General features: G+C 37.6%; 1 protein-coding gene across 2 annotated transcripts; it reads right to left on the bottom strand.

Moving 5' to 3' along the window:
* Nucleotides 1-15,889: 15,889 nt before the first annotated feature.
* On the bottom strand, nucleotides 15,890-18,804 carry LOC148040507 (uncharacterized). Of its 2 annotated transcripts, none has more exons than XM_087700042.1 (2): nucleotides 18,555-18,804; nucleotides 15,890-18,086 (listed from the first exon to the last, which is right to left on the bottom strand). In XM_087700042.1, the coding sequence occupies exon 2, from the start codon at nucleotides 18,079-18,081 to the stop codon at nucleotides 16,003-16,005; it is 2,079 nt and encodes a 692-aa protein (XP_087556168.1). In that variant the 5' UTR covers nucleotides 18,082-18,086; nucleotides 18,555-18,804; the 3' UTR covers nucleotides 15,890-16,002. The 2 variants fall into 2 exon arrangements, with proteins under 2 accessions (XP_087556168.1, XP_087556169.1); XM_087700043.1 differs by having other exon boundaries at nucleotides 15,890-18,083.
* Between the last annotated feature and the right edge of the window lie 1,039 nt (nucleotides 18,805-19,843).

Genomic DNA, 19,843 nt, shown 5'->3' with positions numbered 1-19,843 from the left:
AATTATATGCCTTGCTTTTGTGAAGTGCATGAAGAGCTTAAATTATGGTAGAGAATGAAAATTTGATATCCAACCTTATATGATAGGTGATGCGCTTGATGCCAAACTACTCACTCTTATACTTCTCTTGAGCATCATTGATGTGTATTACAATTCTTTATGAAGGTTTGGAAAGTGTTGCACTATATATATGGTAGTTAGCAATTTATGTGAAAATTCATTCTAGTCGGCATAGGAATGGAGTGTATTGAGTACAAGCATGAGCACTATTGTTATACATAAACTCACACAATGATACAAGTCCACCCAATAATCTTTATTATGATTGTGAACAAAGAGACTACTTTAGGATTTGATTCACTCTCCATTTATCCATCTCTTTGTGGATGTTTGGCCAAAAGGAGATAGAAGTGTACACCTAGTAGCTTGAAGAGACCTATCGATCACTTTATGGATGATTGACCAAAAAGAGATAGAGTCTGGAACATGATAACAAACAAATTCATTAGGTAATCCATGGTATGACTAGATATTTCAAGATTGAGTTTTGTTGTTCTTTGCCCAATGATTGTGATTTCTTTGGTTCTTGGAATGTAGCATGCCATCTTTCTAAAATCTATTAGCGACATCATTAAATTGGAATCTAAGCCATGAGAAAGAGACCAAGATTTGTTGGGAATGCACAAGTGATGAATTAAGCCATATGGACAAAGAATCTTGGCCTTGTTACAATTATCATATGTGCATTTTTTACTAACTTCCACATTTGGTCCCACCAAAAATCATATCATGTGAGACATCCTCATTTTTAATCCAAAATATTGTACCATTGGGGGAGATTGCATCTCTTTTACTTGTAATCAACTTAACACTAAAAGTATAGCTATAGTGCCAGTCGATTAGTATATCCCCTATGTATGGTGTGTGTTTGGTATAGTAGCTCTCAAGCAAGTCCCCACCACACAATTCATGATATTGTATCAGAGCTGTAACACTAATAGAGGCTCGTTTTGGAGGCTGGAGTGAAAGAGAAGAAGTAAGGATTCGAGAAAGCAAGAAATAGGTAAGAAGCTCTCCCATTCTTCCACTCTTTCTCTTGGATAGTGCTTGTAGAGAGGCACCGAAAGCAAGGTAGAGAAAAAATCTTAGATTACTGTGAGATTTAATGTGTGAGTAAAGCATCGTATATTCTATAAATGAGTCTTTTAGGGCTTTTATTGTGTTTTTTTCCATTTAAGTTCGTTTCAAGCCTTGTTTTAGACCTTCAAGGTTGTAGAGAATAGTTTTAGGATTTATAACAATTTTGGTTGTGTTGACCAAAAGTGGATGCATAGATTATAGATTTTAAATCTGTAATTTTTTAGATATTTGGCAGAAGAAACATAAGTTTTATATGCAAATAGATTGTAGAAGAATTGCTTACTATTTTATATCAATTTTGTGATAAGGACAAAGAACAATGGAAACCCTATCATTGAGAAGTTGGACAAGAATAACTACTCGTCCATGGAAGTTCCATGTGATAAATTTTGTTTATTGGAAAAGACCTCTTCAAGTTTGTTTCAGGTAAAGAAAAGAAGCTAGAGTTGAGTGAGCCAACAACTACAAATGAATTAAATGTGTGAAAAGAATGGAATGCTAAAGACAAAAAGATGATATATTGGCTATTTGAAATTATTTAATAATATTATATTAGGGCATATTAGAAATGCAAAAAGTTTATGTACAGCATGGATCACATTTAAGAGGATGTTTTTTGTAAATACAAAGGCACTGAAGATTTAGCTATAATTTGAAGAAAGAAAAAATGTCCATCAATGAGTATGTTTTGAAGGTGAGAATCATTGCAAATGCTTTGGTAGTGATTGAGAAAATGCTTGATGATGATTATTTGTTATCATCTACTTTGGGTGGTCTTAATAATGAAAAGGCTTGGAAATCATTTGTTACTTCTATGAATGTAAGTCATTTCTAGATGTTGATGAGTTGGTCTCTCTCATGATCACTAAAGAGATCAAAATACGGAGTGAATCGTCATAAAAAAATTAGAGAACGGGTCCCTAGCAAAAAGGGGACGTGGCAAGTCCTCTTCAAGAGGTCGTAGTATGGGACGGCATGTTGGCGATAATCAACAAAATATATTGTAATAAGAGATAGGGCTTAGTGCTAGAGAGGGGGAGTATATAAAGTTGTGGGAATTACATGTCCATTATCCTTTTTTCCATTAATCAAATCATCTTATTGAGGATTCCTTCTATTGGACCTCCCATCATTGTAAGGTGTGAGTATCTTGTATCACCATTGCAAGATATATGTGCCTTGATGCTTGTTATATTTTTACCTTCCATGAAATTAAAGATTACAACTATGGTTGCTTTGATTATGGCTTATTCATATTTCTTGTCCATTTATATGTTTTCTTGAGTCTCAGTAACTAGATCTTTTACATTGGTATCAAAGCATGGATTTTCTCATGTTAGATGGTCATTTTCATGTCTACATTTAGTCATAATCAATTGAAGGTAGAGTACTGCAATTAGATTTTGGTTACAAGGTGTGGTTACATCATATATGTAGTTAGACAAGCTTTACTTCTCTTAACCAAGCTCATTTTGGAGACCATTGACGTGAATATGGAAGAAATGGTAGTCTAGATGCTAATTTAACAAGTCATGACACAACTGGACAAACTTATACTCAAAGATTTTCCTCTTCTTTCTCAAGTTTCTTCAAGCTTCTTTCACTCCCATGGTTCTTCAGGGCTCATGGGCTCCCTACTATGAATTCTTCTTCAGCAAAATCTTATACAACCTTCTTCCTCACCTTATTTCCAGCTAATTGAGTAGTCCAATGACTAGTCTTCAGCAGATGTGGCATGTTGTATGCCCTAAAAATTGCACCGCCTTCCTCTTTTGAAGCTTCAAATTGCCATGATTGCTAATGGTTACCAAGGTTGATCGTTGGTCATCAAAATCTTTTCAACAATGTTGTTACTAGTAAGGAGAATGCATTACTAAAGGTACGTACTTGAGTAAGGGAGATCACTATTCATTTCATCATTGTCATGACAGTGGACAATAGACCATTACTTCATAAAGCTCGCTCACATAAAGAATACATTATATGAAAGACTTGTATGTGTAGACATGGTAAGGAATTTCTTGTGGTTTTCCAACTTACTCAAATATTGGGCTTGTGCTCCCTTTCTAATACAGTTGTGGTGTCTATCCGGCTCTCCTGATCAACCTCATTCAATCTCTTAGGCTTTAATGGTAGTTGTGATGTGTAGAGAGAGAGTCTATAGCATGAAACTAATGGGTTGTGAAAATTTTTACTTTTTTAAATTACTCTTTTGCCCAATTGAGGTGATCATGTAGTCAAGGTGATCTCTGGCTAGTTTTTGGCATGTTTTAGCCTCTTGATAGTTGGTGTTTTTTGGATTCATAGTTCAGCAATCAAATATTATCCTATGCCATTGGGTTGAATAGTATATATGTACTAAAGGCAATCAAGTGCTTAGTGATAAGTTCATAAACTCAAATAAAAAAGGTGGCTAGTCATGGTCATGAGTTGGATTTTGTGGGTACTTTTTAGCCTACCCCAATTGATGGGTGACACTTTTGGATACAAAAGGTTGACCTAAGCTTGTTATCTATTATATGTATGTCATTTGTGGGTGATACAAATGTAGTGTATGTTTACTACCTCAAGTGGAGAAGTCTTTTAAGGTGGATCTTTACTCGAGTTAATGGATTGATCACCTTGAATTGTTGTCCCAATGTTGTTTGGGATGTCAATCAAGGTGTTTTGATCACCTTGAGTGATAGATGTCTTATATGCTTAATGTAGACTATCTATAGTCATCTTGAGTGATGCAAAATCAATCAAGGTGATAATCGCCTTTATCCGTGTGATCCAATCGAGATCAAATTCTAGTTGACTAATAGTTTAGGACCACCTTGAGTGATTGAAAATGAGTTCATGTCATAAGATGAGGTGGAGTTCATGTATTCTAATCAAGGTGTTGACCAACTTGAGTGATTTTGGGTTAGTTAATCACCTTGATTGTAATGATTAAACACACTAGAGGTGATCTGTCACAAGGTGATGATCAATCACCTTGAGCAAAAGTAATGCAATGCAAATGAGATGATGTCTAGTCTAAATGGAGGCAATTGAGGTGAAGAATCATATTTAATGGAGGTGGTCTTAGTTTAATCACCTTGAATGGAAGTGATGGATGGTATGCAATCAAGGTGATCAATAGTCTATAGTCAAGGTGATGAAAACCTTGAGCAAGATGCTTTTGTCGAGGTAAAGTATCATCTTGAGATATTTGCAAAAGCAATAGAGGTGGTGACCCCTTTGATTAAGGTGATTAGTTTCATTGAAGGTGTTCTTCACCTTGAGTGGTTTATGTGGCATGTAGATAGTCTATGTGGTGCAACGGAGGTAGTCCAATGGAGGTGATGAATCTCAATCAAGGTGGTGAGTTACTCAAGGTGATCGATGGTCTAGGTGAAGTTGAAAGTTAGTCAATGTGATTTGTCTCAATGCCTAGTTAGTTTTGTTGAGAAAGCTACCTATTTGATTGGTAGTGGAAAAGTGCATGTGCCCAAGATATATCTCATGCAAAGAATGAATGTAAGGCCTATGTTTGACATGGTTTTTACCCTCAAATGTACTATTCAAGATAGTCAAAGCTTGCAATTGAGGTGATTAGACTAGCACTCTAAATCTAACCAATTCTCACTAAACTAGTGTTCTACATAAGTGCAATATATCAAGTTTTCACTTCACAAATGGTCCTTGATGCATTTTCTATCCCAAGAAATGCTAAAATAGGTGATCTTTAAATATATAAAGTATTGAGATGTCAAGCTCTACATGACTTGGCATCCACTACATGCCTTGGTGATATGGAAAGATATTACTCGTTGGCATCTTAGGTGATTGACATGAGGATATGCTAGTGATTCTACATCTGGACTATAACCACATAGTCCACCCTTGATTATGGCACATTTATTATACCATCTCTTCTTTCATTAATAGGTTCACACTTAGTAACTACGTGTATATACACTGTGTTACTTTCATACTAGTTTTTTATCATATTGTAGACTTAGTTCTTCTGAGTGAAAGAAGAAGAAGATTTTAGCTCTATCTCTTTGTGTTCTCAAGTCTCTATTGGTTTTGTGTGTGTGCTCTCAGGTTCTTTATCTTTCTCCTTTCCTATCTATTTTCATGGTATCAAAGCCATTCCACGGCTCTATAGAACTTGATTGAAGGCTAAGGTAAAGGTATTGGAACGCGATAGCAAGCAAGCAAACAATGGATAAGAAGCTCTTCCACCTTCCTTAATTTACCTTGGATTATAACCATAAGAGGCTCCTGAGGTTGGTAAGGCTACAATCTCTAATTGCAATGAAACTTGGTGAGCAAAAAGAATAGTATATATACTACTACAAATATGCCCTTTAGGGCTTTGCCAATGTGATTTTTGGCATTTGAGGATTTCGGCCTCCACTCTAGACCTGTAGGCGGTCTTGATATCAATTTTTGGATATACTACAATTTCGACTATGTCGGCCGTTTACATGTGCATAGGTTACATATCTTGAGTTTGTAAGGTTTTATGTGTTTGCTAGGTTGTTGTGTAGTCAGAGAAAAAGACTATATGTTAAGTTATAGTACACCTAGTATCAGCTTGCTTATACAGATTGCAGTTTTTAATAAGTTGTTTGTTTTGTCCAAATGTCTGACTACTTCAACTAAATTGTTAGTGAGAAGCTTGATAAGAACAATTATCTTGCATGGAAGTTTAAGACGATAAATTTCTTGAAGGACAAAGATGTTTGGAATTACATTAAAGGAGACATGGCAGTAGCACATAAAGTTCTTGTGCGAAATGCTATTGCACAATAGGTAAAGGCTAAGAAAGATTGGGAGCAGTCACATAGAGTAAAGTCATGTATTGGCTATTTATTAATATCAAAGATACCGTAATGTGCTATTTGCAGGAATCTAAAACCCTCGCTATTGCATGAAAGAATCTAGCAAGGTTGTTCAAAGTAAACACAAAAGCCAAAAAGTTACAACTCAAGTGAAAGTTCAACCAAGTGAAAAGAGAAAACCTATCTATTAATGATAATGCCTTGAAGATCGAGAGTATTGTAGAAGCTCTTGGATATATCAGTGTGGTAGTTGATGGATGATGATATTGTATGTGCATTCTTAGATGGACTTGGAGATGAATACAAGAGCTTCAGGTCATCTATGAATACAATGGATAATATCCCTGATTTTGCAGACTTAATTTCTATATTGATACTTGAGAAAAACCTTGGCTTAGATTTCTTAAAGAAAAAACAAGTCTAAATAGATGGTTTACTCTACTAGCAGAGGTAGAGGTTGTGGCAAAGGCCAAGGTAGTGGTCATGGTCAAGGTTATGATGTACATTAAATTTGAGGAGGATAGTCCCAAGAAAGGGGGAGTCAAAGAGAGAGTAAGTTGCAGATTCTAATAGGCAATAGAATTCTAGTCAAAGTAGAGAGCATTAGCATTGTGGTTAGAAAGGCCACATTTCTAAAAATTGCTTCAAAAAGAAGGCTAAATTTAGAAATGAAAAAAAATAGCAAGGAAATTATGCATCCAGTAGGCAGAAATAGTGATGATAGAAGTGAAAAATTGTTTGTTATGTAGCACTTTACGAATACTATGATTGTTGTTGATGATTCATCAAAGAATGATATATGGATTGTAGACTCGCATGCCTCTAGCCACATCACTTCTCACAGAGAGTGGTTTAGAGAGATGCATAGTCCAGAGTCTCCACGCTATATGGAGACAAAGGATGATACTGCCCACCCCCTTACTGATGTTGGAAATGTTCCTTCAAGCATGCAAGATGGTAAAACTAAGTACTTGACTGTTACAAAAAACATTGTTTCTCTTGGTCAAATGGTCAAATAGGGATTGCAGGTTCGATTCACATCATGGTTGTTATATAGAAGATTCTAAAAATGATTATAGATTGATTGCGAAAGGGAAACATGCTGGTAGATTGTTTACTCTGCTTGAAATGGATGTTATCATTTGCAAAAGGTTCGGTTGTTGACTGATATTGAAATTTGGCATGAGAGAACTGGTTATATGAATATGTAGTGATCTAAAAGTCATACAGTCAAAATAGATTGTGGTTGGCTTGTCCAAGTTTAGGGTTAATGGGATGCATAAAGTATGTGAAGCATGTCAATTTGGAAAGCAAGCAAGGCATGCATTTCCACATGAAAAGAATGTATGCAAGAAGCCACTTGAATTGATATGTTATGATGTGTGGGTTCTTACAAAGACTGTAACTTTGAGTGGTTGCAAGTATTATGTTTCCTTCATTGATGATCATACTCATAAAGTATAGGTTTATTTTATGCATGAGAAAAGTGAAGTGTTCACTCACTTTAAAAGCTTAAGGCTTTGATTGAAAAGGGCACAAAATTGCATATTAAATTCCTAAGGTCAGATGAAGGGGGAGAATATCTCTCCAATGAGTTTTTTGATTTTTTGCAAAAGAATGGTACACAAAGATAGTATATATATAGATAAACTTTGCAACAAAATGGGGTTGCTGTGAGCAAGAAAACATGCATATTGTAGAGGTGGCTCATGCATTGATGTCAAAAAGAAAAATTGCATCATTACTGTTGCGTTGAAGTAGTTGTTACTATTGTATACATTACGAACAGGACACCACTACTATTGTACATGGTATGACACATGAAGAGAAGTTTTATGGATAGAAAGCCAAACTTATCCCATCTAAAAGTATTTTGATGTATTACTTATGTGCATATTCTTGATGAATTGCACAGTAAATTGGATCCCAAAGCATATGTGTGTGTGTCTATATATATATATATATATATATATATATATATATATACACACAGAGAGAGAGAGAGAGAAGAAGGGATATAGATGTTATAAGCATGTTACATGTTAGCTGAGAGTTAGCAGGGATGTTGTTTTTTATAAAATGAGTAGTTGGTATAGTAATATGCAAAATGTAATTGGGTTTGATAAGCATGAGTGTGGCTATGTAGAAAACAAGTTGGTAGTCACAAAATATTGAGGGGACCACAAGAGTCTCCTAGTCATGGTTCTATTAATAAACCTTGGAGTGGCAAATTGAGATCACAAATTACTCCACCAAGTATATCACAGATATCAAGAAAAGGTAAAGAGAAAGTTCGAGACTTACCTATTATGACATATGTATCATAAGGTTTCTCTCATGTTGATACTAATTTAGATGGCTCTAAATAGAGCTTGGATGAGGAGTTTTGGATTCTCTCTATTAAAATACTTGGTGTGCGGAAGGCACAACAGGATGCTATAGCACCTAGTATTGAATTAAGTCCACTCATATCAAGTAGAGTAAGAAAGCCAATGTAGCAATTGACATATGATAGCTATGTAGCTCATCACTATGCATACATGGCTAAGGTTGTGGAGGATGTGAAACCCACTTGTTTTGAGGATGTAGTGGGTAATGAGTATTGCAATCATGCTTTGGATAAAGAAATAGTTGCACTTATGGATAATGATAGATGGAAGTTGGTGCTTTTACCTAAAGGCAAGAAAGGTATTGGTTGCAAATGGGTTTACAAGGTCAAGCATAAGTCAGATGGATCTATTGAGTACTATAAGGCACGACTAGCTACCAAAATGATATATTTAGACTCATGGTATTGATTATGAGAAGACTTTTGGTCCAAATGCTAAAATAGCCACTACAAGGGATGTCATAGCAATGGTTGCATCAGAAGGTTGGATCATGCATCAAATGGATGTTCAAAATGTCTTCTCGTAGGGGGAGTTGCAAGAGCAAGTTTATGTGGAGCAACCACCTAGTTATGTAGATGATAGTCATCCAAATTGTATATGCAGGCTTTATAGGCCTTGTATGGGCTGAAGCAAGCACCCATGGCATGGCATGACAAGATTGTTGAATACCTTAGCAGCATGGAGTTTGCAAAGCACAAGCTAATCACTCACTCTACGTCTATGAGAGTGATGCAAGTATTGTGGTTATTACTATATATGTGGATTATTTGATCATTGTGGGTGATATTGAGATAGAGATTGAAGAGTCTCCTCAAGACTAGATTTAAGATGAAGGATTTGGGAGAGTATGCATTGGATATGTTAAAGAAGTATAGTATAGATTATTGTAAGTCTATTTCTATACCTTTGGATGCTAATGCTAAGCTTAGTGCACATGAGGATGACTTAATTGAGGATATCACTTAACAGAAAGTAGAGTTGGCCATATGTTTACTTTAGATGCTAGAATTTGTGCTATGAATGTTGTTATATATGATAAAGGAGGCAAAGGAGTGATTGTAGACACTAAAATATGGCACAAATATATTAGACATACAAATGTGAACATGTTAAAATTAATAAAATCCAAAGGATTAGTTACGTAGTTGCATGCTTTTAGAGTTGTAGGATTTCATAAAGTACATTAAGCATGTCAGTTTGGTAAGCAAGCAAGACAACCTTTTTTGTATGTTAGAGATGTGAGTAGGAATATATTTGATGTGCATACAAATGTTTGGGGGTCCACATAGAACATATCTCTTGGTGGCATCAAAATTTTTGTCACATTTATTGATGATTGTTCAAGAAATCTATGGGTATATTTCATGAAGGAAAAGAGTGATGTGTTTGAGCACTTCAAAACTTTCAAGATTGGTGTTGAAAAAAAAACAAGCTTGAAAGTTGTGCTAAGGTCACGTGGAGGGGGACAATACATATTTAATGAGTTTAGTAACTTCTTGAGGTCTCATGGGATAAAGAGCCAACTTACTTGCAAGTATATCCATAGCAAAATGGAGTTGCAAAAAGGAAAAATAGGCATATCGTAAAAGTTGCATGGGCATTGATGGTGGATGAAAATAATTTACCAAAATATTTTTGTCTAAAGTTGTTCATATTGATGTCTATATTATGAACAGAACTCCCAGAGTTGCAATTCATGGAATTGCCCCCAAAGAATGCTTTACAAGCAAGAAGTCCAATGTGTCACTCTTAAAAGTGTTAGGTTTATTGCACATGTTCATGTGCCAGATGAGCTACGAAAGAAGCTTGATCTAAAGGCTAAAAGGCACGTGAGGTGGTATGGCTACAAAAGTTACTGGGTGATTTGGATGTGCATGTAGATGGTCCAAATGTTATTCATTGTGACAATATGAGTAGCATACAATTGGTTAGGAACCCTATGTTCCATACAAGGACAAAACACATTGAAGTGCATTACTACTTTGTGAGAGAGAAGGTACTTGCAAGTGAGATCGACTTGGTTTATATTAGCACAAAGGATCAAATAGTTGATATCTTCATCACAAAAGCATTGAGTGGAGAGAAGCTTCAAAAGTTTTGAAGCTTACTTGTATGCAAAGATGTAGTTGAGCTTGAGAGAGAGTGTTGAGATGGCAAGCTCAATACGCACGGACATTGATTATGGATTGCCTGGTTAGATGGGTCTACACATCTACACTTAGCACATTGGCAGTCATTATGGATCTTACATGGCCCTGACTTATCACTTATTATATTTGGTTTGTTATTCATGTCGATAGCTAGCTTACTTATAGTGCCAATCATTTAGTATAATTCATTATGTGCTTCACTATTCGACTTACTAGGCCACTTTCCTTTGTTTGTACAAACCTTATCTATACTATGTGTGCATTGAAATTTATGTGAAAGAAGAAGAAGAAATCAGCAACAAATCATTTTGGCTTTTATCTCTCTTCTTGTATTCTTGAATGAGCTTCCTCTTGTGTGTATGATGTGTGTTTGGTGCAAGAGCTTAAGCAAGTCCCCCACCATGTGATTCATGACATGAAAATAGTGCAATTCACAAAAGGAAGGAGAACATCATTGCAATCATTGCTATCCTAAGCATCCAATTGGAACACATTCATTGGCTCAATGCTTGTTACATGAGGTAGATCCATCATTGTGAAAGCGAACAGAATCATACGGTTTGCAATTATTTGCTCAATTATGTTGCATTGTCTATCTTTAATTATTGACTGGATGTGAATCAAAATAGAGAATTACACTGATTCTTGCTAGTTTTTGAAATGCAAATAGAGAAATCTTCAAAACATAAAGTGTAGTCACATGCCCTCCAATGTCAAGTCCTAGCAATAAACTCTAGAATACTAGCTTGATCACCATTGGCAGTAGAGATCAGCATTAGACAAAAGGCCAGTAGTAGTAGCTTGAACGACACTAGAGTAAGTCGAGAATACCTTCCATCAAGGTTTGCAATGCACAAATCAGATTGCACCTCTTGCAACTTACCAAATTTTCATTGGCTTAGAGCATATCTCTACCATTGGTGTTAGTATTAACACTTGAATCTTTGACTTCTCAAGATAAATGTTCTTCAGGGGCATCAACACAAATGCAAAACACATAGTTACTCAAGCAAGGCCATAAAAATCCACCAACATTAATGTTGTGCTTAGACTTGCAAGAAGATTTGTTGGGAGCAGGTGAAAAAGTGTTTGCATACTGGATTCTCTATTAGAAAAGCAAGCAAAAAGTGTAAGAGTCTGAAGGAAATTAGAATTTGCCACCAATGTTAAGAATTTTAGGGACTGTCTTCTAGAGCATACATTATTGTTCCTAATGCCTTACTAGATGGTACCCTAAAATTAGCCAAACTTTGAAAAAGCATGTCCAATCTATAGGGGAGACTATAACTACATTTCAATTGCCATTATCTATTAAGCTTTTCTAGCTTTCTTGTTTGACTAATGGGAGCTTGTACACTTAGTCTTCTTGAGTAGTTACCTTCTTGGTCATCACTAATTTTGTTGACTTGACTACCATTGTTATCATTCTGTCTAGTCTTTTCTAATATCTTTTTAATGGCACTTGATCCATCTTGAGATTGAGATTAATCAGATAGCAGGGCTATGATCCCTTTCGGTTGGATACCCAACACTCTTTTAGTTGGATCCCTTTCGGACATTTCTAGTCTTTTCTAATATCTTTTTACTAGCACTTGGATCCATCTTGAGATTGAGATTGATCTAGCACTTATCTATGCCTCCAAGTTTTTGGCCCCAAACAACTTTCTTGCAACCTAACCTAGCATCAGGATTATTTCATCAACAATCAATTTTGTTGGGAACTAAGAGGTGATCTAAATAATATAATGCTAACTATGTCAAAGGTTCATATGTTGAGAAAGTTTGTTTCTCAAGTAGTAGAATGTGATCACAGATTATTTGAAAGGTGGCAAGAAAAGCAACATGTTCCCTAGAATGGATTTGACAACACCATCTAGCTTTGAGACTTAGGATGATTTAGTATTTGGCACTGGCCCCATGCAAACTAATGCATGTGATTCAAGCTACTTCCAACACAAGACAAGAAGCACCAATGGGTTTATGGGTTATGTATATATTATGGAGAATTTTGACATATGCACTATGTAGGATCTTGACATATTGTCCAAAATTGTCCTAGTATAAGAATATCAATGTGAAACTACTGCAAATCCATCAAGGTGAAGAGACATCGACGTCCGATCTTAGTAGAGATCATGCAAGTGAATTATGGGCCTCTTCTTACTTTTGCTAGTTCTAACCTTGTTTCACGATACCAATAAGGATTCATAATCCAAATGACCAAGCTAAAAGTTGAGGCATTTGCATTCAAGGAAGGACATATGTCCTTCTATCAACAAGATTCCGTAGTCCTAAATCTTGAGCAACTCTAGCTACATAAAGACTAGGAAGGCTCCAAACAACTCTGCTTTTCTTTTTCATGTAGAGACTTTTTTGCCCAAATATATTATGCCAACTATGTGGAGGAAGCTCAACAATCTTCAAGATTTTGAAGGAGTTGATGGGTTGAGGGACCCTTGGAGGCCCAAACACAGAATATTTGGCATTCATGTCTAGCATTCATGGCCAAAGGTACATGTTCTTAAGGTTAGTCCACACTAGGGGTGGAGATTTAAACATTTCACAAGTTGAAGAAAAAGTTGACATCAAGTGCAGTGCTTATCTTGCCAAATCTCAATAGCCCATTTGTGCTATAATGTGATGCATGTGATAATAGCATTGGGACCATTTTAACAAAGAGGAGCATGTTGTTGACTATATATGGGCAGTTAGTGTCACAAAGAAGTTGAGGCCAAAGGTAGTTATTGAGAGTAATGCTCCATATGCAAGGCATAGAGTGATTGATACTACAATCGAAGTAGTGGAGTACCTTTTATTTTAGCGAGCTTTAAGGCATGATGTAGAAGAGTTTGTATACAAATATATTGTATGTTAAGAGAGTCAAGCATAATAGGCTCAAGGCCTATTGCACCCTTTACATATTCTTGCTAGGCTTTGATTATTTAAGGATTTCTACCAAAAATGATGAGATATGGACTATCATATGTAGATTTAGCAAAATAGACTCACTATATTCCTATTTACAAGATCAAGGCTGAATATATACCATGGATTTTCATGCAACACATCTGTAACGATAATGGTATGCCATAATCAATTGTTAATTATAGAGATCCTCTGCATGACCAGTTTGTTTTGGAAATATTATTTGAAAATATCAGTGCCATGCTAAAATTTTAATTATCTTTTCATCCACAAATTAATATGGCCAATCTAAGGAAGTAAATTTTATGATTTTGCATCTCTTGATATGCTATGCATTGAAGCATAAGTCATAATGGAAACAATTTTTACCACTGGTCGAGTTTGCATACAATACTATAGTGCATAGTCCTATTGGAAAGGCTCCTTTTGAGATTATAGAGGGTGGAGAGAAAGCCCCACCAATTTTGCATGTAAATAACAAGATCTTTGAGGCTAATAAGTATGTTGAGAGTATGGATGTGGCTTATCAGAAGGTCAAGAACTTCAAGGATCACAAAAGCAACAAAAGAGTGAAACCAATCAATCACAATAAAAGAAAACAATGCTACCAATTGCCATATACATGCATTATGGTTTGCAGAGGACAATTGGATACTATTGCATTTCGAAAAGTCAAGCTTAAAATATATATTATAGAACTCAAAAACTGATTTCTTTACCATTTTAGAGCATGGGAAAACATAAAATCTAACTTTCATCTTGGTTCATAAATATCACATTGACATGGCTTTCTCCATGATCCTAAAGTGGAGAAAAGCTTCCAAAAATGGCTATAATGAATTTATAGGTTTATCATCATATAAAACAAAAAATAAATAAATAAGAGATCTAATGGTGATGATAAGAGTGGAGGATGTTGAAGATGGTTGTGACCAACTTTGGAGCTATCTTCAACTAGTACACATGAGTTTACAACAAGAAATCTAACTTAGAATGAGATGAAATTAGCTCTCTTCATATAAGAAAGGTAAACTTTGTACAAAGAGAAATAAATAAAGTAATATGAGATAAGTGTTCAATCACGTTATAAAGTGAAAAATGGTAAGACACTTAAAGAGCTTGTATGACACATCCTAATATTTGCATTTTCTTTATGCTTTCATTTTCTTGCTAAAAATGTCAAATTTTAAGAATAATCAAATTTAACACAAAGCAACAAAATATAAACTAATTATATTTAAAAACCATTGTCCCTATTTTTTAAAAATTAGCATGTTTAGGCCAATTGAAGAGACCATTTGAAAGCTTTGCTAGAGCTCAACACAAGCAATTCTAGATATTCATAAGAGCTTTCTATGCCAATACAAGTACATTATAAATCTTTCAAGCTACATATTCGCATTGTACAAACTTTTCATTGATCACACCATTTTGCTAAGTATAATTGCCCATTCTAGCATATCTAGCCCACATTCCAAGGCCCTAAAACATTTTAATATGCAAACCCGAACCTAATATATGCTTGAGTTCTGATCGTGGACACCCAATTGGATCATTCAAGTAAAATTGGGCACTTTCTTCTAATCCACTGCATGGAGCAACCACAACCTATGACCACTCATTGGCAACAAACTTTTATGCACTTCGACAATCTAAGAGGATACAAGTTCTTTTTCTGTTCTTTTGTGATAGCTACGTAGCTTAATCAGAGGAGGGCCTAAAATGTAGCACAACATGAAACATGAGAATTCAGCCATAACAACTACACAAAGCAAGAGCTCTCGCAATATATGATATTTGCACAAAGTACCTCTACCAGAAAACAAATTCTCATAAATCTACAAAGGAACATTGGCCAGAAATTCAGCTTGCAATGTCTGTATTAGGACACTACAGAACTGACCTTGAGTAAATACCAGCCCAGGAAACAGCACAGCATCATTGCAGGCCTTACCCAATAAACACAAAACAGAGGAACTCGAAAAGTTCCAAGCGTACGCATGCAGCCTCTAGTATGCATAACATTGTACCTGATCATGCTAAGTCGCCCTACTGGAGCTACATAAGTCCAAGAATTAACTGGATCCAAATTTCAGATCAACAGCGCAGAAGTCCCTATCAAAACAGCTCCTGGTATTTAAATGCTAACCTGGCAAAAAGCCAGTGAGAATCTGCATCTTAGTGAGATCTGCGGTAAGAAAGGCACCTGGCCTAACCACAGAAATGTCAAAAGCATGCTAACATGCACAAGATAACCATTTCCAGTCCCATATAGTATGTACATGTAAAATCACAATTTCAAGTTCCATATACCGCAGTCTTTAAATATTTAAATAACCTAAAGGGCATGCACCAACGTCCCTTACTAGAACCCAAAGGACAGTCAGAAAGAGACTCCATTCATCAACAAAAACAAAAATAGCATCATTCAAATAGGTTTACACTCACAGAAGACAGATCATGACCCTTATTTCAAAACAGCCCATCAATAAATGCCAGATGCAAGTAGAATAAAATGTTTACATTGCAGTGTGCTCTCTCATCAAAGAAAGCATGGCCATTATGACAGAAAGGACCCGCCTACAATGATGGTGAAGGGACTGCCTGAGGAAGGGTGAACAATTCCTTTCCTGCAAAAGGAGAAGTCCACTCGTGCAGTCCAAAAGCTGTCGAGCTCCCTGAATCGACAGGAGCATTGTCTTGTACTCCAGCTGCAGAAGGTCCAACCTTCCAGACGCCAATACCATTTGTAGAATCTGTCATCAGATGCACACTTCCCAATCTCTCCTCTTTATGATTCCAGCTTGACATGCCTTTATCTTGCAGCTGCATGGCATTCAAGCCATTTGACAATCCCCGCAGACCACCACCATCTGTTGTGGCAGAGGGAGATACACTCATGCTCCAGTCAATTTTTCTATAATCACAGTTGGCCATAGGACCACTACTCCAATCTACAGATGAATGAGAAAGCCCACTACCCCAACCAGTATATAGCCCATAAGAAGTTAATGAAGAACTCCTCAAATGGGCAGCAGACTGCAGTGGGCTTGATGAAGATGCAAGAGTATTTTGAGATGGAAAAGCATTTCCAGCCCAAGTCCATTGAGAGGCTAGTGGATCCGATTGCCCAGCATTCAGGGAGTTGTAGAAACCTATCGCACTTGCACCCCCAGTGCCTGGAGACTCCACCATTTTCTTCCCTACATGTTGACTCTTTATTCCCACATCACCAGTTGTAGAATTGACAAAAAGAACACTGGATGGTGGAGCCATATCCATGAAGCTGCGGCTCCAGGTGGGTGAAGAAAACATGGGCGAAGATGAGACAGGGCAAGTACTTACAGCAGGAGTTACTTGAGTACTTGTAGCAGAAGAAGACTGTCCTGAGCCAATGAAATCTTTGGTCGATGAATTCACAAAAGGATCTTTTCCAGAAGCACTAACAATCTTGGTTTCAGTTCCACTGCTGCCCAGCATGAGGCCAGTATCTGACCTGGTAACATAATTGGAAGTGGTTTTGTGGGAACCAGGAGCAGGCCTTGCTGCCTGAGTAAAACCCCTGGTATCACCAGGTGATAAGGACCGTGGCATGTTCATCACAGTAGTTGAGGATTTCCTGCCTTGAGCAGAAACTTTTGTAGGCCCATCTGAAGCAATATGGGAATTTACAGAAAAACCTTGCTGCCTTATTTTTGCATAAGTAACCCCTTTATCCTCCTTCCTGACTTGATAGGGAGAATGCAATCCATTACTGAGTCTCTGTTGTGTCAATCCTGGACTCTGTATTGTAGCAGAGACAGACAAAGGGGTCTCCTTAGAGATGGCTGGCACATCCTTTGTGACGTCTTGAGTTGAGTGCCCTTCAGTACGAGTGGGAGAAGTACTTTGACTACGAGCTCGCAAAGAATCAAGTGCTTTATCTAGATCTCCTTCAAACGAAACAATAGCTCTTTCCATCTCTGGTCTTGAGAATCTGTACTTCTTCTCTATTTCAGCTATGTGACTGAGCTCCTCCGATATATCTATTTTAGGATTGCCACCTGTATTCCAATCTTCATGGACTTGACCTTCACCACCCTCAAGAAGCCAAGCTACAGACTGTTCAACATGGCCATCATTCAATATAAGGGCCATGGTTGCACGTTCCTGTGAAAATCCCATTGCCACAAGTTGCTGAGAAAGAGATTCAAGCTTCCGGGACATGAGATAGCTTGTGCATTTGTCCCTTAGTTCTTGTGCTCTTCGCTCCTTCTGCCGCTGATGCTTCCGTTCATTTTTCCCTCGATTTTTGTCTCGCTTGTCTGCACCTGCAACCAGTCCTGGAGAACTTCCAAGCTTTCCAGTCCCATGCTTTTCTTTGCCATTTGCATGCAACTGGTCCTCTGATTCTCCAGAACAGCTACCGTTGTTTGACATGCACTCAAATTCTGCACCACCACCATTCAGATCATCTGTATCATCAATGGTTCTAAATCTACCATTGAGAAAGCCTGCACCAGGAGGGTCTGACGAGATGGATTCTAGGGCATGGAATGTGCCAGAGGCTGGATTGTATGCACTAGCCCCAATACCACCACTCGGAGGGGCCTGACGAGACAGTGATTTTCGATCTCTAGCACCTTGCTTTTCGTTTGTCTTCTGTTTTGCAGGCGACATTGCTGCTGCAGCAAAAGGCACAGTAGCAAAGTGTAAGCATTGCACCTGAAAGACTGCTGTAGACAGAATGAGAAGTCAACCATAAACATGCCTACAACTGGCCATGGCAGGAAAAGGATTTCTAAATGGTTACAGCAAAAGGAATCATCCAGGGACGGGAGGACACTTTGTTTTTCATGATAATACAGATAACAATAGGTATCTGTTCCAGGAACCTACAACATTTCCAAAACGGAAGGATATTGCGAGTTGTAAACTGTGCACGCGAGATAAGTTAAGTAACAGCAGTGACTGAGAACGAGAATCGTTTGAACACGGGATTCCGCCAGAGATCTACGAGAAACTCTGTGCACAGTCTGGCCTGCTAGGGTTAGGAATGGAATTGAGAGATCCAGCACAGGCCGTGGCATACAGGGGACCCATAGCAACGAAAAGCGGCCGAAATTGGATGAAGCTAGGGTAGGCGGACATACCTGGAAGGAAGGACGAAAGCACTGCGGCGGGCGGCCTGCGTTCTCTTCTGCGTGCCCGATGATCTCACGGAGAGGGAAGCTGCTGATGCCGGCCACGTTCACCTCCTACGGCGCGAGAGGGGATGTTGTGTGTGAGAAAGGGCGGAGCGAGAGAGAGAGAGAGAGAGAGAGCGCGCGTGCGAGAAGAGATCGTCTGTGCGTGCGACAGCCTGGTGTGGGAAGGCTAGAGGGACAGAGAGGTACCAAAACACTCACATACACAATAAAAGGGGCTAAACACCAATTTGATACAGAAGTCCGCCACATTACCTTAATAATTAATGGTGATTGTAAACTTATTTCGTTTCTTTCCCCTCAAATGTACGCTAATATTTTCTTTACGACCCTAAATGGGAAAACACATGCCTAAAAGTAGCTTGTAAGAACTTGGCCAAGTGTGGCTGATTTTGTTAAAGTGTGAAGGCCAGGCCCGCAGTTGTATGTATCTCAATTTTTCACTTTAATATATATCACATTGCATTATTATTTTTTAAAAACTCACAATTGGCACAAGTAATGCATGTAAAACTTAAAGCACTTCTTGTTCATGTTGGAATATCTTCTTCCTTCTAAATCTCTATTTTATGGGGAAGCACCCCCCCCCCTCTGGCCCCAATGAGTTGGGGTTTGAATGGTGGTTCTCTTCCACCTTCCAAGGGAAAACAATAATGCAATAGTTTCGATTTGTTGGTAAAGGGTTCTATATGGCTCTAGTCAGCTCAGCCTTTGAGAGAGAATGAGCCTTGGGGTGTGTAGGTGGATAAAAACAACTTGGTTTTTTCCCTCCTAGGGAATGCAACCTCCTCCCTAAAAGCTATCCTCCACCATGAATGCCCAATTTTGGTCACTTTCCAAGACCTCTTTATGTGGCTGAATGGAGAGGTTTGCCTCACTAGAAGGCACCCTTGGAAGGGTGTATTACATCCCTCTCTACCATTAGCATACAACGCCCATAAACCTGAACAAAAGGTGTGCATCCTATGGGATCAAAGAGCAGAACCTTCAGAGTACATGAAGCTGTAGGACTAGAATGGATTAAGTGGTGTTGCAAGTCAAGTATGGTGTCTTTTGTAATTCTTGCTATGTGTGCAAGAAATGTGGCCACTTTGCTAAAGACTACCTAACTAGACTTGAGAAGTAATCAAAGACATGTGAGCAAGCAACCAAGATGCAAATGAAGATGTAGCATGCAATTAAGAATAAGACCTCTAGTAGGCAGGAAGGAAGCATTGAAAACAGACAAGCCTATC

Source organism: Lygodium microphyllum, chromosome 2 (genome assembly GCF_053477565.2).
Source record: "Lygodium microphyllum isolate KBCC chromosome 2, Lygodium_microphyllum_v1.1.10, whole genome shotgun sequence".
In the NCBI taxonomy this organism is placed as follows: Eukaryota; Viridiplantae; Streptophyta; class Polypodiopsida; order Schizaeales; family Lygodiaceae; genus Lygodium; species Lygodium microphyllum.
This window is presented reverse-complemented; position numbering and strand designations above follow the sequence as displayed.